Source organism: Coregonus clupeaformis, chromosome 18 (assembly GCF_020615455.1).
Source record: "Coregonus clupeaformis isolate EN_2021a chromosome 18, ASM2061545v1, whole genome shotgun sequence".
Taxonomy (NCBI): Eukaryota; Metazoa; Chordata; class Actinopteri; order Salmoniformes; family Salmonidae; genus Coregonus; species Coregonus clupeaformis.
Window position 1 is genome coordinate 49,185,886 of NC_059209.1, and position 25,980 is coordinate 49,211,865.

General features: G+C 44.9%; 1 protein-coding gene across 2 annotated transcripts in view; it reads right to left on the bottom strand.

The window, feature by feature from the left end:
• The window catches only part of LOC121530910 (tetratricopeptide repeat protein 28), a 247,317-nt gene that overhangs the window by 144,449 nt on the left and 76,888 nt on the right, over positions 1-25,980 (bottom strand). For both annotated transcript variants that reach the window (XM_041836277.2, XM_041836276.2), the window contains exon 2: positions 3,182-3,329. In XM_041836277.2, the coding sequence (XP_041692211.1) occupies positions 3,182-3,329 (148 nt within the window). The remainder of the gene's footprint in view (positions 1-3,181; positions 3,330-25,980) is intronic.

The window sequence follows — 25,980 nt, forward strand, 5'->3', positions numbered from 1 at the left end:
ATCCACCTACATAGAAACTAATATTCACCACACACACACACAATATGACACACGTCTACAGTCTCCACACAAGCATTCAAAAATATAATTGATGATGCTCTTTCAAGACCATCACTTGTGTTCCAGCGGTTGTCAGAATGTAGCACTAGCAGAGACACTGTGTGCATATCATATCCATTCATAGCTGGTAATTGTATTCAAAGTGACACACAGTCGTGTCATAAATCAAACATTGAGACAACAGTTAAAAGTGTCATGGCTGGTTGATACATAAACAGCTAGTTAAGGCAATGTCAGTGACAGCACTGCACTGTCTCACACACACCAGGAGGATGAGCAGCAACACACACACATTCACATATAAAACACACACACATACACACTGCCTGGGAAGCCATGCTGAAAAGTTGAATAAGAACCCTCTGTTTGCTGCTATGCTATCTCTCTGTCTTTCTTTCTCTCTCTCTCTGTCACGCTCTTATTCTCTCTCTCTCCCAAGTCAAAGCTCCAGAGCTTCAGCGACAGGGCCTTCTCCAGGGATGCTCCAAGGCTCTGGAACTCCCTCCCTCCAGCCATCCGTGACTCTGAATACATCACCATCTTTCAGTCCCTCCTAAAGTCCCACCTCTTCACCTTGGCCTACCTCTAAGCCCCTCCCCACACACACTCTCTCCCACACACGCTCTCTCTCTCTCTCACACATACACACACACACGCGCACAACACCTGCTCGCTCACTCATACACTGACACATCACATTCTTTCCCCTTCTTTAAGCCCCTCCCCTTCTCTTTGTTTCATGTTTTTGTTTCTTCCTGCTGTTAGTCTGGCGTTGTCTTGTTTTGATATCTCGGTATAGTTTAATTGAAAAGTCCCATGTATTATTATTACCAATCCGTTTTCCCCTGCTTTTAAATACAACTATGACTTCACCTTCCCATTTCACGAGCCATTCTCTTCTGTGGGTCTGTGACTGTGAAGAGGCAGAGAGCTGACTGCTGAGGGGGCTAAAGTCCTCTAGTATCCTACGTATGTTTGTCTGCATCTCCATACATACTAAAAGTACTATCTTTTCTCATCATCATGATCATCATTATGGTGACATTGTTTCTCCTCCAACCCTGAGAGTTCAGTCAGAGAACTAATAATAATAATTGTGTGAATTGGAAATGTGTTTTTTGCATGTCCCAACTCACCCTGAGACACCCTCGGAGAGTGGGGTCACGGCCAGGGTCTGACATTATCAACGCGACCCTGGAGCAATTAGGGTTAAGTGCCTTGCTCAAACACACATCAACAGATGTTTAACCTTGTCAGCTCGGGATTCGAACTAGCGACCTTTCGGTTACTGGCCCAACACTCTAAACGCTAGGCTACCTGCGGCCCAAGTTCATCGGACAAACAGAACAGAACCAAGCCCATTTACTCTCAACACTGACTACTGATTGGGCCTGATTTCCCACATTTAATTTCACTCAACGATATTCACCGTAGGAAAAAAAGATGCATCAAAACCTTGATATCTGAGGAGTTCGAAGCTGACATAATGATCATAGGCGGCAGAGAAGAGAGCCAGAGATAGAGAAGGTTCTGAGAGCAGTTTCCCCTCCTTTGAAAGCTCTTTGTTGTGGGAAACACAAAGGCGTACAGTAGAGTAGAAGTCCGGACTCATAGAAAATCTTTCACATCTATGCGAGGAGGAGAGAGAGAAAACTAAGGTCTGTGTTGAGTGGTGTGGGGAAAAGTGTTTGGCAAAGCCACAGTGAGAATGTGGGAATTTAATATTGTTATGCTAAAGTTGAGTACATACAAACAGTGGTGATAAAGTGCGCTTCAGGGGAATTTTATACAAAGTTTTTGTCTCCTTGAAGACAAAGGCCTTGAATATGTTTTCTTGCTTTCATTATTTGTGTTCTTTGTTCACTGTTTGAATGAGCACACCTTTATCGGTCTCGCTATGCCCAATGACAGAATAAAAACTAAACATGTAAAAAAATGTGTTGTCCTTAAAACAAGTAGCTACTTGACTACCACTAGTTGGATGTGTATCATCAGTATGGAGAGCGATTTTATTCATTACACTTCAACTCTGTATTTAACTGGCTGGGGGAAAAGTTTAGTAAGACCCTGGCGACACCAAACTTCAAGCGAGGGGAAAATTAAATGAGTGGGTTTGGTAATCCCCAGGTAATCCTGGGAGGGGTGTGTTACACGGCCGATAAGACGGGCTGGCAGCAACTCGCCATCTTCGACTTCAGCGAGAGAAAGCAACGCTTTCCTACCTTTTCCTTATCACAGAGTTTTGGCTGCGCAACACTGATTATCCTCCCTGTTTGCTGGCGTAACGCTGATTATCTTCCCCCTATGCCAGGAGCCCCTCTGAGAGGATCATTGGTCTTAATCCCCCGACCTATCCCCCCTAACAAACTTTGGACTGGCTCCCTCCCTCCGTCGCTAGCTGCTTCCCTCCCTGGTACCATGGGAAACGTAGTAAACAATTAAGAGATTAAAAAGCCTAGGCCAAGAGCTTTTCCTATTCTACTGAGAGAGAGGCCCAGCCAGGTCCACAGTGTTTAGTGTTGGGCCCACTCTCAAGCCCTTTTGCTGTTAGGCTTCCAGTGACAGGTTTATGTAATCAATGTACCTCAGATGGGGTTTTCACTCTGTGCTTGTTTTTTCCATGTATTCAAATACAGCCTTTTGCTAACAAGGATTGACAGAGGCGCTCCATGCAGCCTAAAACACAATGACTCCTCTCTGAACAGAACAGAACACCGCCATGTAGATCCACTCTCTCTGATCTCTCTCACACGTCATGGAGCAGGGAAGTCACAGAGTTTACTGAAAAGCCTGGATATTAAGCTACTTATACATCCACTTGGCTATGGAAAATAGGCTTTAACAAGGGCAGACAAGCTGCATTGTTGGATAAGTTTGAGTAGGTGAGACAGTCCTGTCAGTCGGGGACTTCTTAACAGTCTGCCAAGTGAATACAGATATACAGTAAAATATATACAGTATATACAGAATACAGGTGTAAAGACATACAGTAGTCACTCTGACAGACAGCTAGAGTCACACTGACACATTAATTGACTGACAAGGATGAAGATTAGCGACATTTAGACTGTTCGAAAGACAGAGAGGAAAAAAGAGAGCGATAGTAAGACAGAAGTGTTACCTCGTAGTGGCGACTTCATGGCCGCCTCCACCATGCCCACCAGTAGCTGCAGGCTCTTGGGGTCTTGGGCCAGCCCTGACGCGAAGGCGGCCAACGCGTCGGCATGGCGACCAAGGTACTGAAGGGCAACACCCTGTCGGAAGTATGCCTAGAGAGAGAGAGAGAGAGAGGTCAGTACTGCAGTCTAGCCTCACAGCATGGGGCTGCAAACAAACACATTACCAGACACACTCATTAAAATACATTTGCATTTTTTTCCACATGAGCAATTTTCAGAGTACATGGCACCACTCTCCTTTGTATTCCCATAATAGAGCGATCACTGTGTTTCCTGTACTTGCTAATTGGATTATACATTTTACATAAATGAACATGATACAGTACACACTCGTCGGTTGCATTTCTCAAGAGCATAACATTGTTTTTATTCACACAAATTGTTAAGTTTTTGTTTGCATTGGGAATCGTCTGCACACAAGTGTGGAGTAAAGGGATTTCTCTTAGATTCTGTTGAAAGAGCTTAGAGAGGGAGAGAGAGCTAGCCTACATAATGGAGTTACTTTGTAGCATCATAAAAGGATACATAAATAATCCAGACACTCCATGCTATTTTTCACAGTATTGTTATAATGACATACAGTACGTGTACTACCACCCTGAATCTGCCATGGCCTATTTGTCGACATCTGGGCCTTTCAATAGTGTGGAGCCCTCGAGTAGAATTCCTTCTCTTCCACCAGTTTGTTCCCACTGCTCCTAGATAGCCAGTCAGTCACATGGTGGTTGAAGTGTGATTTAACACCAGTGAAAGGCACAGAGCATGTGGCCACAGCCATATCTGATTCTGAAACTGTACAATGTTTGGAAGTGTTCCCCTTCCAACAGCCCAGACTAGGCCATAATACAGATTTCAGTAATACAACACTACACAATACAACCCAACCCTCGTCCAACATAATACATATCCAGCCATTTTGTACTAAACCCAACATCCAGGATGACAGTTTCCTCTCCCTCCCCAAAGCCCCTCTACTGGGACTGTCTGAGGTTCTGACTGGGAGACCAGGCTAATCTGTTGTTTGACAGGGAGAACAGGCCAACTAGCAGATTCCAAAAGTGTCACTGTCTGTCTGTATCTGAACTTCATACTTTTAATTTTAGAAAATATTAAATGCAACTACCGACTTTTTCCTAATTTGTGTTGCTCAACTGGAGAAGTCCTGGCCTTGACATACTACACAAGCTGAGATCCAATTGGAACAAGTGCATTCACGCTGAGTTGAGCAACACAAATGAGAAAAAAGTTTGGTTGTTTTCAATAAAAGTTTTTATTAAAAGTATGAATTTCAGCACCATGCAGAAGGATCGCGGTTTTACAGGACTAACATAGAGATTTAGGATGGGGCGAAATGCTATTGCCTGGAAATACAATTTAAAGTTTGGTATGGATAGTCCTCCTACATCTTTCCCTCTTCGTAAATTTGTAAATTTTTATCTACAATTGTTTACATTTCCATATACATTTTGAAACTGCACAATGAATTTCATCCCAATAGCCAGAAGGGAGAGCCATGGGAAACATTGAACTACAGAAATTCAGCCATGGCAATACAGTGAGGGAAAAAAGTATTTGATTATAGTATTTGTTTGCCCACTGACAAAGACATGATCAGTCTATAATTTTAATGGTAGGTTTATTTGAACAGTGAGAGACAGAATAACAACAAAAAAAACCAGAAAAACGCATGTCAAAAATTTATAAATTGATTTGCATTTTAATGAGGGAAATAAGTATTTGACCCCTCTGCAAAACATGACTTAGTACTTGGTGGCAAAACCCTTGTTGGCAATCACAGAGGTCAGACGTTTCTTGTAGTTGGCTACCAGGTTTGCACACATCTCAGGAGGGATTTTGTCCCACTCCTCTTTGCAGATCTTCTCCAAGTCATTAAGGTTTCGAGGCTGACGTTTGGCAACTCGAACCTTCAGCTCCCTCCACAGATTTTCTATGGGATTAAGGTCTGGAGACTGGCTAGGCCACTCCAGGACCTTAATGTGCTTCTTCTTGAGCCACTCCTTTGTTGCCTTGGTCGTGTGTTTTGGGTCATTGTCATGCTGGAATACCCATCCACAACCCATTTTCAATGCCCTGGCTGAGGGAAGGAGGTTCTCACCCTTTGATGCGGTGAAGTTGTCCTGTCCCCTTAGCAGAAAAACACCCCCAAAGCATAATGTATCCACCTCCATGTTTGACGGTGGGGATGGTGTTCTTGGGGTCATAGGCAGCATTCCTCCTCCAAACACGACGAGTTGAGTTGATGCCAAAGAGCTCGATTTTGGTCTCATCTGACCACAACACTTTCACCCAGTTCTCATCTGAATCATTCAGATGTTCATTGGCAAACTTCAGACGGCCCTGTATATGTGCATTCTTGAGCAGGGGGACCTTGCGTCGCTGCAGGATTTCAGTCTTTAACGGCGTAGTGTGTTACCAATTGTTTTCTTGGTGACTATGGTCCCAGCTGCCTTGAGATCATTGACAAGATCCTCCCGTGTAGTTCTGGGCTGATTCCTCACCGTTCTCATGATCATTGCAACTCCACGAGGTGAGATCTTGCATGGAGCCTCAGGCCGAGGGATATTGACAGGTCTTTTGTGTTTCTTCCATTTGTCACCTTCTCACCAAGCTGCTTGGCGATGGTCTTATAGCCCATTCCAGCCTTGTGTAGGTCTACAATCTTGTCCCTGACATCCTTGGAGAGGTCTTTAGTCTTGGCCATGGTGGAGAGTTTGGAATCTGATCGATTGATTGCTTCTGTGGACAGGTGTCTTTTATACAGGTCACAAGCTGATATTAGGAGCACTCCCTTTAAGAGTGTGCTCCTAATCTCAGCTCGTTACCTGTATAAAAGACACCTGGGAACCAGAAATCTTTCTGATTGAGAGAGGGTCAAATACTTATTTCCCTCATTCAAATGCAAATCAATTTATAAAATGTTTGACATGCGTTTTTCTGGATTTTTTGTTGTTGTTATTCTGTCTCTCACTGTTCAAATAAACCTACCATTAAAATTATAGACTGATCATTTCTTTGTCAGTGGGCAAACGTACAAAATCAGCAGGGGATCAAATACTTTTTTCCCCTCACTGTATATACATTTTGACAATAGATATTCTGCCAGTTAAAGGAACTGGGATATTATTCCATGTACTGAGGTCGGATTGAATTGATTTGAGCATTCTGTTAAAGTTTCTGGCAATGGTTTTATCAAAGGAAGGAAATATATCTACTCCCAAATATTTAAAATGGGAAACGATTGTGATTCCATAAGTAGAGATGCAGTCCTCCATCGGGGTCTTGAGCAGCAGTAGGGCTGATTTGGTTAGATTCATTTTATAACTTTAATTTATACGATTAATTTATCTATGACCTTCAATGCGTTTGGGAGCAATAGAGATACATTGTCTAGATATAGTAAAATATTGTCTGCGTATAATGAGATGAAGTGATCAGTAGATTTGAGAGAAACTAGTGTTATTTCCTTCGATTGATGAATTGCCTGGGCCAGGGGTTCCATGGATAATAAGAATAGCAAAGCCGAAATTGGATCGCCTTGTCTGCTGCTTCTAGTGATTCTCAATGGATCAGAGCAGATATTGCCTGTTCTAACTATGGATGAGGGATTGGCACATCATTGGATCTTAATGGACGTAAATGTGCCCGCTAAATTATACATTTTAATAAAAACTATTGCACCTACAAACTTAGTCAATCCGACATATTTTAAGTCTAATGGAAAATACTCAGAAAACTCAATTGCTAATAACACTGTAAAAACTCCGGTATGTGGTTCTCGGTAACGGCTCATGACAAGAGGCGGGGAGTATGCTGTGTACCTCCAATCAAGTTGATTTGCAAAATTTTTAAGAGGCTATGTGTAATACAGTGCCTTCAGAAAGTATTCATACCCATTGATTTATTACACATTTTGTTGTGTTATAGCCTGAATTCAAAATTGATTAAATATTATTTTTTTCTCACCCAACTACACACAATACCCCATAAATGTTTGCAAATTTATTTGAAAAAGAAATACAGAAATGTCTCATTTACATAGATATTCACACCGTTTTGCTATGACACTCCAAATTGAGCTCAGGAGCATCCAATTTCCTTTGATCATCCTCAATATTTACTTGATTGGAGTCCACCTGTGTCCAATTCAATTGTTTGGCCATGATTTAGAAAGAAACACACCTGTCTATATAAGTCCCACAGTTGACAGTGCATGTCAGAGCAGAACCTATATCATGAAGTCCAAAGAACTGTCTGTAGATCTCCGAGATAGAAATGTGATGAGGCATATATCTGGGGAAGGGTATAAAACAATTTCTAGAGTGTTGAAAGTTTCCAAGAGCACAGTGGTCTCCATCATTGGGAAATGGAAGAAAAATATGGAACTACCCAGACTCTGCCTAGAGCTGGTCCGACCAAACTGAGCAAGAAGGACCTTGGTCAGGGAGGTGACCAAGAACCCAATGACCATTCTGACAGAACTACAGAGTTCCTTTGCTGAGATGGGAGAACCTGCCAGAAGGACAACAGTTTCTACAGCACTTCACCAATCTGGGCTTTATGGGAGAGAGGCCAGACGGAAGCCACTCCTGAGAAAAAGTCACATGACAGCACGCCTGGAGTTTGCAAAAAGGCACGTGAAAGACCAAGCATAAGGCAAAATATTCTGTGGTCTGATGAGACCAAAATGTTACTATTTGGGCTGAATGCAAAGCGCTGTGTCTGGAGAACACCAGGCACAGCTCATCACCCGTCTAACACCATCCCTACCGTGAAGCATGGTGGTGGCAGCATCATGCAATGTGGATGCTTTTCAGTGACAGGGACTGGGAGACTGGTAAGGATAGAGGTAACAATGAATGGAGCCAAATACAAGCAAATCCTTGATGAGAACTTGCTTCAGAGTACAAACGACCTAAGACTGGGGCAAAGATTTACATTCCAACAGGACAATGACCCCAAGCATACAGCCAAAGCAATGCTGGAATGGCTTCAGAACAAGAATGTGAAAGTCCTTGAGTGGCCCAGCTAAAGCCCAGACTTGAATCTCATTGAAAATCTGTAGAAAGACTTGAAGATTGCTGTTCACCGCCGCTCCCCATCTAACTTAACAGAGCTTGAGAAAATCTGCAAGGAAGAATGGGAGAAAATCCCCAAATCCAGATGTGCAAAGCTGATACAGACATACCCAAGATGACTCAAAACTGTAATCGCCGCCAAAGGTGCTTCTACAGAGTATTGACTCAGGGGTGTGAATACATATAAATGAGATACAGTATTTCATTTTCAATAAATTAGCAAACATTTCTAAAAACATTTTTCACTTTGTCATTATGTGTGTAGATATATTTTTCATCAATTTTGAATTCAGGCTGTAACACAACAAAATGTGGAATAAGTCAAGTGGTATGAATACTTTCTGAAGGCACTGTATATGCAATTCTAAGAGGCTAGGTGTACTATATGTAATTCTAAGAGGCTAACCTGCAGTCAGTCTGAGCTACTCCCTTCCCACTGAGGAGACTGACTGCAGTAGCTAGCAGCTTCCAAAAGTGACACGGAGGATAATTTGTGATTAGCATCTAAGAGGCCTTTTCATTAGTGTGCTCCAGCCTCTACCCAGCCTCTCTCCAGCCTCTCCGCAAGCACCAGTAGGGAAGGGGAAAAGGGGAGGGGATTAGGGAAAATGAGACATGACATTGAATTTATGGAGACCCGTAATTAATTTAGCTTCCGTCCAAGCCGCTGTTGATTACCAATCTCTCTCTGCCCTCGTCCCCCTCTCTCTTCTTCCCCCCACTCTGCATCACAACTCCATTGAAACATATGAAGACAGAGATTAGATTCAAAGCATTAACCTTTGTTCTAACACTGTTATTATAGGATGGGAGCAAGGGCCAGTGTGCCTGCCGCTCAATATTAATTGCATCTGGTGGCGGCTGCGGTTGAGTTTGGGCTGCTTGCCGTAGGAGCAGAGAGACAGGCTCGGAGACCTTCTGCCCCGGGGAACAACAGACATTTAAAAGCACTTTTCTCTTTGATTAGATTTACTATATGACTGCTCTTTCATTCCCCTCTGAGAGCCAAGCAGTGACAGAGACAGAGAACCAAGGAGGCAGGAAAAAAACTAATTTATTTTATTAGTTTCCCCTCCTGCCCCACATGTAAGTATTAAAAAACCTATACCCTTTAGAGGGCATTCAAATATTGCAAAAACAAGCATATGCATAAATCAAAGAGTGACAGCGGTGAAAGATGAGAAAATCGATGCACCACACCGCCTTAAAATAATTATCTCTCTTTCATTCATCTCAGCAGTCAAAACACAACATGTAGGCCACACATGCACACACAGACACTTGAACACACATGCACTTGAACACACACACACATGCCAACGCGGTGCTCAACAGGTCGGTTATGCCACTGGCAGGGAGAAGTTGGAGAATACGGAGAGAGACAGAGAGAGAGCATTTACCATTACGACACATTTCTATTCACACTTAACTGGATATTTTCTGAAAACACAGCAGCAACCACTTAGAGCTGCAGCTCAAGCAACTAGCACACCCTCCAGCTCTCAGAGAGGAGAAGAGAGGAGAAAGCATATGTGAGGCTTCACAGATTTGCCTTTCAAACATATTACACAGTCACAAAGGAAAGGCAAAGGAGCCTGCTTAATCACCTTACTGCCTTGCCTAGCCTTGCTTTCTCCCTATATGTAGAGAGGCCAAATGGAGGATAAACACCACTGTTACCAAAGACACTTTAACTACAATACAGCGTGTAACCTGACTACGCTAGGCATCTTGTAAGAAATGACAACCAGCATTTCTCAACCTCTGTTTAGTGTGAAAATAAAACAACCTAAATTATTGAACCTTCCTTCCTGCCTCTCTTTTCAACTACAATGTGCTGATGATACAGAACAAGTGTGGATTGACAAGAAAGGTTTATCGTTCTTACCCCAGGGTGGATTCTGTGTGTGTCTGCATGTGTGTGTGAGAATGAGAGAAAAAAAGAGAGAGCGAGACTAGAGAGACAGAAGGAGAACAGAGCGGAGCTGTGATAAAAGCTTTTATTGTGTTTGAACATTTTAATATTTCATGACTGCTTGTTTGAAGTACTTTTAAATATTTATATTTTTATGCTTAAGAGGAAGAGGGGAAATGATGCAAAGAAAAGATATACACATACATACTGGTAGATCGTGCTACACACACACACACACACACACACACAAACACAAACACACACACACACACACACACACACGTAGCAAAGAGTAGGGCTCCTAGTCGGTGGGGTTTGACAGGAAGTTTACAGGATTACAGGATGTGTGTGTCTGTGTGCGTGTGCGTGAGGGACCAACTGTTAGAGCGCTCTTTATTTGCAGATTTGGGTCCTAATACCCTGGGCATCTGTCCCCCTCCCCAGTCAGTCTGGCCCTTTGACAAGCCTCTATTCTTTACCAGTGTGGCTGAGTGTGTGTGTGTGTGTTTATGCGTTAGCTAATCTTATTTAACACTCACAGTAGTCTCTCTCAAAGCTCTACCACCAGTACTACTTCAATAGATACACTACATGACCAAAAGTATGTGGACACCTAATCGTCGAACATCTCATTACAAAATCATGGGCATTAATATGGAGTTGGTCCCCCCGTTGCTGCTATAACAGCCTCCACTCTTCTGGGAAGGATTTCCACTGGATGTTAGAACATTGCTGCGGGGACTTTCTTCCATTCAGTCACAAGAGCATTAGTGAGGTCGGGCACTGATGTTGGGCGATTAGGCCTGGCTCGCAGTCGGTGTTCCAATTCATCACAAAGGTGTTCGATGGGGTTGAAGTCAGGGCTCTGTGCAGGCCAGTCAAGTTCTTCCACACGGATCTCAACAAACCATTTCTGTATGGACCTCACTTTGTGCACGGGGGCATTGTCATGCTGAAACAGGAAAGGTCCTTCCCCAAACTGTTGCAACAAAGTTGGAAGCACAGAACCGTCTAGAATGTCATTGTATACTGTAGCATTAAGATTTCCTGTGTAGCTCAGTTGGTAGAGCATGGCGCTTGCAACGCCAGGGTTGTGGGTTCGATTCCCACGGGGGACCAGTATGAAAATGTATGCACTCATTAACTGTAAGTCGCTCTGGATAAGAGCGTCTGCTAAATGACTAAAATGTACTGGAACTAAGGGGCCTAGCCAGAACCATGAAAAACAGCCCCAGACCATTATTCCTCCTCCACCAAATTTTACAGTTGGCACTATGCATTTGGGCAGGTAGCGTTCTCCTGGCATCCGCCAAACCCAGATTTGTCCGTCGGACTGCCAGATGGTGATGCGTGATTCATCACTTCAGAGAACGCGTTTTCACTGCTCCAGAGTCTAATGGTGGCGAGCTTTACACCACTCCAGCAGATGCTTGGCATTGCGCATGGGGATCTTAGGTTTGTTTGCGGCTGCTCGGCCATGGAAACCCATTTCATGAAGCTCCCGACGAACAGTTATTGTGTTGACGTTGCTTCCAGAGGCAGTTTGGAACTCAGTAGTGAGTGTTGCAACCGAGGACAGATGATTTTTACGCGCTACGCACTTCAGCAATCGGCGGTCCCGTTCTGTGAGCTTGTGTGGTCTACCACTTCGCGGCTGAGCCGTTGTTGGACCTAGATGTTACCACTTCACAATAACAGCACTTACAGTTGACCGGGGAAACTCTAGTAGGGCAGAAATTTGACGAACTGACTTTTTGGAAAGGTGGCATCCTATGATGATGCCACATTGAAAGTTACTGAGCTCTTCAGTAAGGCCATTCTACTGCCAATGTTTGTCTATGGAGATTGCATGGTGGTGTGCTTGATTTTATGCACCTGTCAGCAACAGGTGTGGCTGAAATAGCCGAATCCACGAATTTGAAGGGGTGTCCATATAGTTTTGTATATATAGTGTAGATGTACACAGAGTTACCGTTAGCCGGTAATAGCCGGCTTTTGGACGATGAAAAATAAATAAAAATACAATGAAAAGCCCCCCCCAAAAAAATTATCATTGTGAAATAATGCATTTTAGCCTATTACTTGATTGAAATACCAGTCAATGTAGCGCGAGAGCTGCTGATACAGCTAAAACAGCTGTTTGTTGCTGCTGGAGTGAAACGTGCTTTAATAAGCCTAATCTTTACGCAACAATTCTAAAGACAATCGCATGGGGAAAAAACAATGGCGAAGATTAAAAATAGCTACTATTTTTATTTCTCAACTGGTAATTGAAGCGCACTTCCCATTCGCCATTCAAGTGCATAGGCAACTAGGCAGGCTTCAGCGCGTCACACAACACTTTGCAATGAGCTGGAGGCAGTATGCATTTTGAAAACGTATACTTAATTGTTTGAAACCTGAATGTTTTACTACATATTATGTCTTACCTTGCTTCAAAGTAGCCTAGCAAAAATCCAACCAAACGAGCAGGCAATTATTTTATAAAGACTTCCATATGCCATTGAAAACAGTAGCCTATTTCTCTCATGTTCAATTTGTTTTCAAATCAACTTCCTTTCATTGTCCAGTAGCCAAAGGCCTAATCCTAGTCATATTAGCAACCCATGCTAGTTGTTGCATATTTAGATCTCCCTTCTTTCAAAATTTCTAATGGATATTTTCATCTCTGTCACATGAAACCGCTCACAATGGTATTTTCTCTCTAATTGCATTATAGAACAAACATTCGCACATACTACTGTATACCTACTGCTACGCTTATAATGTGAAGAAATAATCGTTTATCAACAATTTATGCTAAACGTTCTAATCTATTGCACCAGCCTCATTGCTTTATAACGTTTTTGGGGATGTAGCCTAGACCTACTGGTTGTATGAATTTGGGATGTATCGTCCCCCAAAGTCTGTTTGGAATAGGCTATTTCTTTCTCGCACAGAACGACAAGCTGACCAATAGAATAGGTAAACTTTTCTACTATGGGGGATAGTAGATTGACATAGACTAGTGATTTTGCTGTTCGTTGCTCGTCTTGTTGGCTGAGGAAAAGCAAACATGGGCAGTTATTCTAACATGCGTTGGTTTCAAGTTTGGGGTAGCAAATTTTCACCATAAAAATTAACCTTTTATAATAAAGCATTCCATGCATCCTCGCAGTTGCAGACTTATGTAAGATAGCCTACTATTCCTAGATTGGATAGTCATAATTTAGGCTAATAATATAACTAAATTACTGTTCGCAAAAAATACCCTTCAATGCAGCGCGGAGTAGGCTAGGCCTAGGCTATAGGCTATATCTAGATTTCTTCTCCTTTCTTTGCACAGGTAAATGTTGGCCTTTTATAAACACACTTCATGCAATTCTACTCCACTTTATATGACTGGAGACATTAGAATAATCTTTTTTAATATGACAAAAATGACAGGGTAGCCTACTCTGCTGACACTGACAAACAGATCAATAAAAACGACGTTGTGTGATCTATATACTGAACAAAAATATAAACGCAACATGCAAAGTGTTGGTCCCAGGTTTCATGTGGCATATCAAGAAGCTGATTAAACAGCATGATCATTACACAGGTGCACTTTGTACTGGGGACAATAAAAGGTCACTCTAAAATGTGCAGTTTTGTCACACAACACAATGCCACAGATGTCTCAAGTTGTGGGAGCGCGCAATTGGCATGCTGATTGCAGGAATGCTCACCAGAGCTGTTGCCAGAGAATGTAATGTTCATTTCTCTACCATAAGCCGCCTCCAGCATGTTATTTGTTATTTTACAAATATTTTTGGGGGTACTTTTTACCCCTTTTTCTCCCCAATTTCGTGATATTCAATTGGTAGTTACAGTCTTGTCCCATCGCTGCAACTCCCGTACTGACGTGAGAGATGCGAAGGTCGAGAACCATGCGTCCTCCGAAACATGACTCTGCCAAGCCACACTGCTTCTTGACACACTGCTCGCTTAACCTGGAAGCCAGCCGCACCAATGTGTCGGAGGAAACACTGTACAACTGGCGACACGAGTCAGCGTGCATGCACCCGGCCCGCCACAAGGAGTCGCTAGAGCGCGATGGGACAAGGACATCCCGGCCGACCAAACCCTCCCCTAACCCGGACGATGCTGGGCCAATTGTGCACCGCCTCATGGGTCTCCCGGTCGCGGCCAGCTGCAACTCAGCCCGGGATCGAACCCGGTTCTGTAGTGACGCCTGTAGTGACTGCGATGCAGTGCCTTAGACCACTGCACCCCTCGGGAGGCTCCAACGTTGTTTTAAAGAATTTGGCAGTACATCCAACTGGCCTCACAACCGCAGACCACATGTATGGCGTTGTGTAAGCAAGCGGTTTGCCGATGTCAATGTTGTGAAAAGAGTGCCCCCATGGTAGAGGTGGGGTTATGGTATGTGCAGGCATTTTATCGATGGCAATTTGAATGCACAGAAATACTGTGATGAGATCCTGAGGCCCATTGTGAGGCCCATCTGTATTCCCAGTCATGTGAAATCCATAGATTAGGGCATAATTTATTTATTTCAATTGACTGATTTCCTCATACAGTATGAACTGTAACTCAGTAAAATCTTTGAAATTGTTGCATTTATATTTTTTTTCAGTATATTAGGCCTACGAAAAGGTGAGACACAAATACAATATGACATCCATCTAACCTGGAGGAAGAAATGATTGTCCAAAAACAAACAAAAGTGGCACTGACCCAAAGATAAAGACAGTGAATAATATTCAAGACAGTGAATATATATTATGCACACTCACCGGGGATATGGCCGATATTCTCTGCTGGTGTCAATAAGAGGCTACTTTTCGCTCAATTAAGTTGAGAATTTTCATTGTCTTGTCTTTACAGCAGTAGTCATTTGTTTTCGAAATTTGTGTTCTCTCCTCGGGAGGATGACGTGTTCGATGCCGATATAGCGAAGGGACGAAATAGAGATTTTTTTTATATGTTCTATTTATATATCTACACCAACCAGTAGAAATTAACCCACAGCCGGCCATGATTGCAGACACCTGTGTGTGTGTCCTTTCTGTCACGATCGTCTGAAGGAGGAGACCAATGCGCAGCGTTGCGAGTGAACATGATGACTTTATTAACTTAAAGCAACCACGAAGAAAACAACAAATGACGATCCGTGAAGTTCTATACTGAATACTACTAACAGCAACAAAGAAACAATAACCCACAACACAAAGTGAACTCACACAGTATAAATATGGCTCCCAATCAGAGATAACGAGCCGACAGCTGACACTCGTTACCTCCGATTGGGAGTCATACGACTAATCAAGAACAATTAACCAAACATAGAAAATGCACAACCAGAAATCCCCAACATAGAAATACACCCAAACAATGAAACTAAACAACCCTGGCTCAAATATCAAGGTCCGTGGAGCCAGAGGTGTCACATTACCCCCTAAAGGTGCGACCTCCGGGCGCACCAGCATACAGTCTCGGGGAGGGTCTGGGTGGGCGTCTGTCCCTGGTGGCGGCTCTGGCCCAGGTCGTGGTCCCCACCCCACCTTAGTCACTATCCGCTTCCGTATTCCCTTCCTCATGACCACCCCCCAACTAAACCCCACTGGATTAAGGGCGGCACCGGACTACGGGGCAGTACCGGACTAAGGGGCAGTACCTGACTAGATGGCGGATCCTGGCTGGCTGGCTCTGGCGGATCCTGGCGGGACGGCTCTGGGCGGATCCTGGCGGGGACGGCTCTGGCGGATCCTGGCGGGGACGGCTCTGGCGGATCCAGGCTGGACGGCTCTGGCGGATCCTGGCTGGACGGCTCTGGCGGATCCTGGCTGGACGGCTCTGGCGGATCCTGGCTGGACGGCTCTGGCGGATCCTGGCTGGACGGCTCTGGCGGATCCTGGCTAGACGGCTCTGGCGGATCCTGGCTAGACGGTTCTGGCGGATCCTGGCTGGACAGCTCTGGCGGATCCTGGCTGGACGGCTCTGGCGGATCCGGTCTGACGGAAGGCTCTGGCTGCTCCTGTCTGGCGGAAGGCTCTGGCTGCTCCTGTCTGGCGGAAGGCTCTGGCTGCTCCTGTCTGGCGGAAGGCTCTGGCTGATCCTGTCTGGCGGAAGGCTCTGGCTGATCCTGTCTGGCGGAAGGCTCTGGCTGATCCTGTCTGGCGGAAGGCTCTGGCTGATCCTGTCTGGCGGAAGGCTCTGGCTGATCCTGTCTGGCGGAAGGCTCTGGCTGATCCTGTCTGGCGGAAGGCTCTGGCTGATCCTGTCTGGCGGAGAGCTCTAGCGGCTCCGGTCTGGCGGGCGGCTCTGAAGGCTCATGGCAGACGGGCGGCTTTGCAGGCTCAGTACAGACGGGCAGTTCAGACGGCGTTGGGCAGACGGACAGTTCAGACGGCGTTGGGCAGACGGGCAGTTCAGACGGCGTTGGGCAGACGGGCAGTTCAGACGGCGTTGGGCAGCCGGGCAGTTCAGGCGCCGTTGGGCAGACGGGCAGTTCAGACGGCGTTGGGCAGACGGGCAGTTCAGACGGCGTTGGGCAGACGGGCAGTTCAGGCGCCGTTGGGCAGACGGCCAGTTCAGGCCGGCTGGCGACGCACATCGTGGACCTGGTGCGTGGAGTAGGAACAGGCCGGACCGTACCGGGAACACCCACCACTGGCCTTAACTGGGGATCAAGAACGGACCGGACCAGACTGGGAACACACTTCAGTCTCTCATGCCGTGCCACAACAACTTCCCTCCCTCTACTCGCCAATGGCTCCCGTAATCCGATAGCCTTCTCTCCTTTTCTCCCTGTGGCAGCCTCCTGCTGCCCAGGCGCCTAAGCCATGTGCCCCCCAAAAATTTTTGGGGAGTAACCACGGGCTTCCAGCCTCGACTCCGCGCTTCCTCTTCATACCACCTCCTCTCGGCTGCAGCTGCCTCCAGCTCTTCACGAGGGCGGTGATATTCCTCCTCAGACCACCTCCTCTCGGCTGCAGCTGCCTCCAGCTCTTCACGAGGGCGATGATGTTCCTCCGGTTGTGCCCAAGGACCCTTTCCAGCCCGAATCTCCTCCCATGTCCAAAAGTCCTTAGGAGGCATCCATAACTCCTGTGTCCAGACCCCTTGCTCCTGGACGCGCTGCTTGGTCCTTAGGGGTGGGTTATTCTGTCACGATCGTCTGAAGGAGGAGACCAATGCGCAGCGTTGCGAGTGAACATGATGACTTTATTAACTTAAAGCAACCACGAAGAAAACAACAAATGACGATCCGTGAAGTTCTATACTGAATACTACTAACAGCAACAAAGAAACAATAACCCACAACACAAAGTGAACTCACACAGTATAAATATGGCTCCCAATCAGAGATAACGAGCCGACAGCTGACACTCGTTACCTCCGATTGGGAGTCATACGACTAATCAAGAACAATTAACCAAACATAGAAAATGCACAACCAGAAATCCCCAACATAGAAATACACCCAAACAATGAAACTAAACAACCCTGGCTCAAATATCAAGGTCCGTGGAGCCAGAGTGTCACACTTTCAAACTATAGAAACTAGTGACGTGCAGTGTTTGTCATTATCCCCTGATGAAGACAGCTTGGCTGTCGAAACGTTGGTTATAAAATTATTGCATCTGAGCTCCTAGAGTGTGCGGCTCTCCTTTTCCTTTAAGATGAATTACAATAAACTAAATGTGATTTCTGTCATTCTGAGAACTGTGGGTGAACACCCTAATCAGGTTACGCAACCAATGCATATGGGTCCGGTACATTTCATAAATGTCCGGTAAATTAAAATGCTGCCGGTCAAATGTCTGGCACCACATTTTCTTAACGTAACCCTGGTACACATTCATGGTGTGTCATCATTACATACATACTTAACATACCGCCATATACACAGACACTTAACATCCTCTCTGGCCGTAACACATCTTTCTATCAATAGTCTTACACATAGAAGCACACAGGCTGCTTATTTCATTTCACCTTCAAAAGTAGACAAGGTTGAGCTTATTTCTTATCTATACACACCGACATGCATTCTCACAGACACATGCACACCCAGGCACACAGCACAGAAATACATCACAGAAATATTTAAACTCATTCCTTATCTCAGTTCTCTCTCTCTCTCTCTCATACACACACACACACACCACAAGCAGGGCTTATAGGAAGTAATAGTGTAGGGTTATATTGCACTGCAGGGAGGTCAGTATCAGAGAAACTAGTCCGATCAATGCAGGTCTGGGCCCGTATCCACAAAGCATCTCAGAAAACGTCCTAGGAATCCTGATAAAACCTGTTTTAAGACTAAATAAACTCACAGCTCAGAGTAGGTTTTAAGATGACGTTAAGACACTGCCCAGACAAAGTCTGAGCCAGATGTAAAGTCACCTCATAAAAGTTTATCTCAGCTGGTAATCACGACAGTTTGAGGTACCGCAAAGGAAAGACAGTGTTGACAAATGATGGGGAATAACCAAATCACAATGAGGCATCGCCAGCTGTGAACTCTATATTACGCTTCAGACAGCCACGGTGACTGTACAATACATAAAATGTTGAAATGGTAAAATGTTTGATATAATTTTCACCTGACACAATCACTTTGCCTACTCTTAATTCTTGCCTAATATGTTGGCATGTGTAACGCATTTTTTTTAAATTATTAGTTTTACAAATTCTGATATTTATAATAATGTGATAGGCATATTGAATCATAAAGCTATGATGGTTGTTAAACACAGAATTATAATATTACCTTCATATCAACACACTCGTCACTCCCGTTCAACAACTCTAAAACCCTTTGGCACAGTAAGCATCAAGTCAATTGCCGATAATGTTGCATAAAACGTTAGACAGGTCCATCATTAATCACTGAACACATAGGCCCTAGATCTCAATTGCCCAACTTATAGGGATGCCCAATTTAGGCATATTGTTTTAACAACGTGATATTGCACTCCAAAGGGATAACTTGAAATAACATGATGTAGGTTAATGAAATAATCAAAAGAAGAAAAAAATTAATTATTTATTAGCCTAGTGGTTAGTCTTTAGGCATATCATGACGTGAATTAGGCCTCACGTAAAATCATTGTCAGAAGCGCAAGAGTTACTGTTGCATGTTGGTCTTTGATTATTTATGGTTTGATCATATAGAAATATCAAACCATTCTTTCACTCCAAAGCAATTGCCTGTCTATGGTGCAGGAACCACTGACTCGCTGGCTTTTTATATGATTAAGACACCTGCTGGTAACTCTTAACTGGTTAGGACAGCTGATGAAGTCTCCTAAATATCTGTAGACTAGGTGGGACTCTTATGACTAAAGAGGCTTCATGCATAGCTTTTATTTTTACCCATAAGAGTAGGAATAAAATGTCTCTATTCTCAGCATTTATGACAAATGTTCTACTCTGAGATTCTTTGTGGATACGGCCCCTGGTCTTGGAGGGCATCATGAGTCCAGCAGTGTTTACAGACATATGGCATTATCAAAGGTCCTTTTCATATCACACTCTCATTCTAATTATGGAGTCTAATCCATGCTATTACTACAAAATAAAACAAATCACATTGAAAAGGGACTCTGCTACCCACCCAAAGGAATGTGTGTGTTGTGACTGAGGCACACTCGTCTGGTAACTCTTGTGAAAGCAAATCATTTTTTTAGGAACTCTCAGAAGCACACCAGGGAACCTCAACAGGAAGCCAAATCTAATATGAAGCCTACAACTAGCAGTCCAATGTCAGGGGCATTACCACAGGAGCACTGGCTAAATCTGTTGGGCTACGGAGCCTCCATTTGAGCTATTCTCTAACACACGTCTGGAGGAGCTTACAACATGATTTAAAACATCTCTGCACTGGGCTTTCACTAAGAACCAACAGCCAATGTGTTCTAATAAGCAGTGAATGTGTCCAACAACAGAGTCAGTCTGTCGGTTAACTCCAAGCTCCAGCTGCGTTCCAATGAGCATGCTCACTGGGCAGAGATTGGAGATATAATAGAAATGCTTTCAAATGATGAAATCAATAAAACGCCAACATAAGCTCCATTTAGACATCGCCACACCCTCCACTGTGTCGGTGCTGTGTTTTTGCTGTGTGTGTGTGGTTAGAGGGAGGCTGGTGCAGATGGTTTGTGATAAACCACAGGCAGTTGGTGCCTGTGTGGTGTCTCTGAACGCAACCCCTGCCAGCAATATAATGGAACCCAATTCAGGCCATCAAACAGTGACAATAGGCTACAGTGCAGACACACACACACACACAAACACGAAAACCCACACCCCAACACGCGTACGCATGCACACGCACGCACACACAAAATAACAACTAGCCTAACTCCCATGACAATGCTAGCAGCACACACATCCCACCCACCCGTTCCCATCAAACAGTAAATTGGGCCCCCACCTCCAGCCCCTTCACCTGAACAGCCCTGACACCAGCTGAGATGGTGCAACACAGATTAGCACTAACGGTTCTGGTCTGAACAAAGAGATTGCTGCCTTTCTTCCTCCTGTATCTTGGCTCTTGAAACTGCTAGGTGCTGTTGCCTGGTTTCCAATGTGACCCTGAAATGTCACCTGTCGACCAGAGGGTCACAGGGACCCAGCCATGACACCGCTGCCTGTCCATTCCCATTCCCCAATCTAATAAGGCACAACGCAGGATCAGTACATACATGACCTAAATTGATCAAGTGTGTGTTCACTCAGTAAATCAACACACCAAGCAAATCAATTTCTGTTTAGAGAGAGAGAGAGCTATGAGCTCTGAATTGTAGGAGGAAGACACACAACCAAAGGAGTCAAGGCTAGGGTGTACTACTAATGCTGTGTATGCATTAATAATGCTTCTCTGTGGTTTTTGTTCCCAGTAATGAATGGAGAGGAAGAGACCTTGAGGTGCACCACGGGTCAAGGCTGCAGTGATTTCATGTTCTGTACTGGCTGACTGGCTCTGTGAGCAACATCAATGGTGCATGTTAAACAGTAACGCTAGGCGCCATACAATCTGCATGTAGGTAGACCCAGTAAAACATTTATGTTGCATTGATGAATTCCTCCCTCAGGGAGCAGTAGACTCTTGTGATTGCTGTTGTATCCCGAGCCCTTAATTAGCTCATTAGATGAGTTGGGTTTAATGAGAGCAAATTAAACTGATCAGTCTTTTCAGTGATGGCTATTAAAGGGTAAATGTTTTAATTATTCAGGCTTATTCGGCAGTGTGTCTCATAGTGGAAACGCTACAGTAGCTTCCAGGTAGAAGCCAGGGTACACTAGACACGTCAGGGAGAGAGCCATGGTAGTAGGCTAGGCTACTCTCACATGGCAGTGGGCCATCGATTAGGCTGAGGCTCCCATCAAACCGTTGCAAGATTAGAAAAGGTCAGCGTCAGGTAGGTGGAATCAATGCTGAGCACTCTGTATTCACCATGTCGCCCATTATCTGGCCGGGGGAAGGCGGGCGAGCTTCCTAAAAACAATTATCAAAAGACAAAGAGATTCTTCAATAGAGAAGATCAACCCTTGTGATCGAGGAAGTGTCACAGTGTGTGCATTCAAAGTGACAGGGAAAAACTGATATCGCTCGTTCATCAAAAGCAGATGAGATAGCAAAATGGTGGCGAGCAGCGGGGTTCTGCAGTGACATGCTGCAGTGACATAATATCACCCTATGGTGTGTCCTATGTTGGGTCCTATGATGTATCCTATGGTGGGTCCTATGGTGTGTCCTATGGTGGGTCCTATGGTGTGTCCTATGGTGGGTCCTATGGTGGCTCCTATGGTGGGTCCTATGGTGGGTCCTATGGTGTGTCCTATGGTGGGTCCTATGGTGTGTCCTATGGTGGGTCCTATGGTGTGTCCTATGGTGTGTCCTATGGTATGTCCTATGGTGTGTCCTATGGTGTGTCCTATGGTGGGTCCTATGGTGTGTCCTATGGTGGGTCCTATGATGTGTCCTATGGTGGGTCCTATGGTGTGTCCTATGATGGGTAGAAGAGGACAAGAACGTCCAATACTCCTGCCAGCCCAGCATGTCAAGCACAATAACAGAGTTAGAAGAGTTAGGACTCTATTGTTACCAGAGGCACAGCAATAAGACCGATGGAAGATATTAGTATAAACACATTACTGGAAAATAACCCTGTGTCGCAGCTACAATGCTATAAAACCATGTCACACACTACCATGACATTTGCTCAAAATAAACTACATAAACAGCATACTCTTAATATACCTGATATGGAGTAGCGATGTAGTAATGTGCTGGCATACTATTTCATCATCTCTGGATCATAGAGGCATGAGGCTGAGAGCGCTAAACAGGATTTCATTGCCCTCTAAAACAGATCCTCGGCTCTGCTCTCTCTCACGTCTCTGCTGCCTGAGCATTACACACGTCCCCAAAAGCCACAGGGGCCCACGCTCAATTAAAGCATGCATTAATTACTAAAAGGAGCTTTAATCAATCAAGCACAGATGGTGAACCTGAAAAAGAGCACCGAAACACAGGCTACAGCAGTGCTTTTCTGAACTGTTTGAGGAGGCCAAATCAGTGTGCTCTTGGAAAAGCGGTGTAAAAACCACCAGCGCAGGGGTGATAACCAAGGACTTATCTAACTTCACTAGCATTACTGTATGCACACAAGGCATACGTCGTTTCCAAGTCCCCTTAATGCTGACTGTCATAATGGATTGGAACAATCACTCTCTATCACCACATATGAGAAACACTGATTAACAAAGACAAACTGATGGCGTAAGTCACTCTCTGTCATAGAATATAATAATTTGAATGTGCAGATGTAATGAGCCACTATGTGTATTGGTCCTAGTGGTGACGCTGAGTCTCTAGTCTCTGTGCTCTCCTCTCCCCTGGCCTCAGGCTCCACATCCTCCATCTTCATTTGGAGTGCCTTAATTGGCTTTGACAGTCAACTGAAGCATGGCTGGAAAAATAGCCACCTCTTAGTAAACAATGAGTGAAAGACAAATGTTCTCAACCTGGGAACCCAGGCGTTTCCACTATCATTACCACGGTAGACGGGTATTAGTGACACTCTCAACACCTGGAGAGAACATGACACCTCTGCCATCCTATCAGCTTATAGATGCAGGTTCAAAGGCTTAACTCACGGCACATCTCTAAGTCACATTCTAGAAGCAAACTGACATGGAACCAGTTGAACACCTACTGCAGTTGCACAACAGAATGGCTGTTCAGACTGTGAATTTACAAGCTGTGAGACACTGACCATTCTAGTCTAACTAGTGACGTAATGCAACTCAATTTGCTATGCATGAAATGTTGCTGAGTCTGAGATGGTATTTGTGTTTGGTCATCACACTGGACTGCGACTGGATGCCAAAGAGAGATAAGAGTCCAACAAGTAATTACCTCTCTCACACTGTTTAACACAGTGGGCAAAGTTCCCTGACTGGCCATGTCAGCACTTGGGCTGGGATCATTAGGCTGTTCTGAGGTTTGTGCAGGCCTTAGTGGGTAGTTTCTGCATCAAACAGGGGAGTCAGCAGCAGACTCACCCGCCGCAACACTTCAAAGATAGCCTCATTTACAGCCTTACCTACTGGAGTGCTCTAATGAAAACCATGGCAGAGCCCAGTTGCTAGCGAGGAATCATTCATGATTGAGTAAAAGGCAGGCCAAATCACATTTAAGACTTCGAGAAGACTGGAGAGACTGGATAGAAGGAGGAAAGGAGAGGGCAGAGGATGGGAACGGGATACACAAGGTTAGACAAACATATAGAGCAGGGGTATTCAACTCTTACCCTACGAGGTCCAGAGCCTGCTGGTTTTCTGTTCTACCTGATAATTCATTGCACCCACCTCGTGTCCCAGGTCTAAATCAGTCCCTGATCCGAGGGGAACAATGGAAAAACGCAGTGGAACTGTCTTTGAGGTCCAGAGTTGAGTTTGAGGGATATAGAGGTTAAAAGAGAGAGAGGAGAGAATAAGAGCAGAGGGAGATGGAAAGACAGAGTTACAGGGGGAGACATAAAGGTCAAGACTAAGAGAGAGGGCTCTAGCTAGCTGTTGATTTCCACTGTATACCCACACAGCCATTGTATCAGAGTATCAAGGCTATATTATAGTGTCTCCTTCATGTCTGTCTCCCAGAGCAGAGCAGCAGTGTTTGTATCTGTAGCTGGTTGCGGTGGCTGCATGGCCGCTGTAGCATGGTTGTGCATGCAGAGATTTCCCCGGCGATTACCAGATAAATGCACTTTAATTCTAAACACTTGCGGCTGGGTTTATATATAGACTGCCTAATTCCCTATTGCCCACGCTGCAATATGAACTCCATGCAAATGTAAGTGTGTGATGAGTCCCGTGCCGAAAGGCTTCACTACTTATCATATATATTACATGCTCCAGCACATGACTGGCCTAGGACCGACAGACAGACCGGGGGGGAAATATCACAAGCAGGAATGTTTAAGATTATGGGTGGACCAGTGTGGATGGTTTATGGTTCATTATTGATGAGGATAGTTTTTCAGACTGAGCTGCTTCCCTGGCCTACAGACTGCTATCTTCTTCTCCCAGATGGCTAGACTAAACATTAGTAGACATACAGCAATGTACTGCTGCTACACAGGAACAAACAGGCACAACCAGGCACAACCAGGCACAACCAGGAACAACCAGGAACAACCAGGCACAATACATGCCAGCTTACGTACCGTACAGTTTAACCACTATCCCAAACCGTTAAATATCTGTGAATAAGCAGCAATATAACAAGTATAGCACTGATACGCCTAAAACTCATTTTATTATCTCATTAAAAGTATCCGCAGCAGCAGAGGTCTTTGACCTCGCCATACATCATTAGTGGTGTCCTGCTGCTACTGTTAATCAGGTCAGATGTATTTCCTTGGCCTTGATATCTTGTCTTTATTGAGCACTGTGACATGTTGGCCAGATGATCAGTTATAAAATGGGGTGGCCAGGTTTTCTGCCTGCCACCTGCTGCCAGATTAAAGCATTAGCAATAACAAAACATGAATTCAAACTCCTTTGGCAACTGTTCTAACCATCAAAGTGATCCAGGGCCACACCACACACCACACCACTCAGTCCCATGCATACTAATCTGTGTTGCTCTGCTAAGCTGATCAAACATAATTTATCTATTTAGCTTTTTCTAAATGGCTACATTCCTCCACTACAGCCAGCTGGGCCTGCGAGCCCCATTGGTTGTTGGCACCCATGCTATGATTCACCGAGCTGTGTGTGCGCGCATGTGTGTGTTTCCCTAAAGCAGACTGCTGTACCTGAGAACAGTGTGGCGCTGATGAGATGGTGTGTCTGGACAGCTCTGGTCCTACAGAGGCAGAGCCCGCAGTGACTTGGCTGGTTGTTTGACCAGGGAGAGTGGTAGTCACAGGCAGAGCCCCCAGTGACTTGGCTGGTTGTTTGACCAGGGAGAGTGGTAGTCACAGGCTGAGCCCCCAGTGACATGGCTGGTTGTTTGACCAGGGAAAGTGGAAGTCACAGGCTGAGCCCCCAGTGACTTGGCTGGCTGTTTGACCAGGGAGAGTGGTAGTCACAGGCTGAGCCCCCAGTGACATGGCTGGTTGTTTGACCAGGGAGAGTGGTAGTCAGAGTGGAGGTTCTGAGGAGGGCTGGAGAGGGAGAGGACAAAGGACCCATGGGAGCAGGGGCACAAGCGTATAAAATT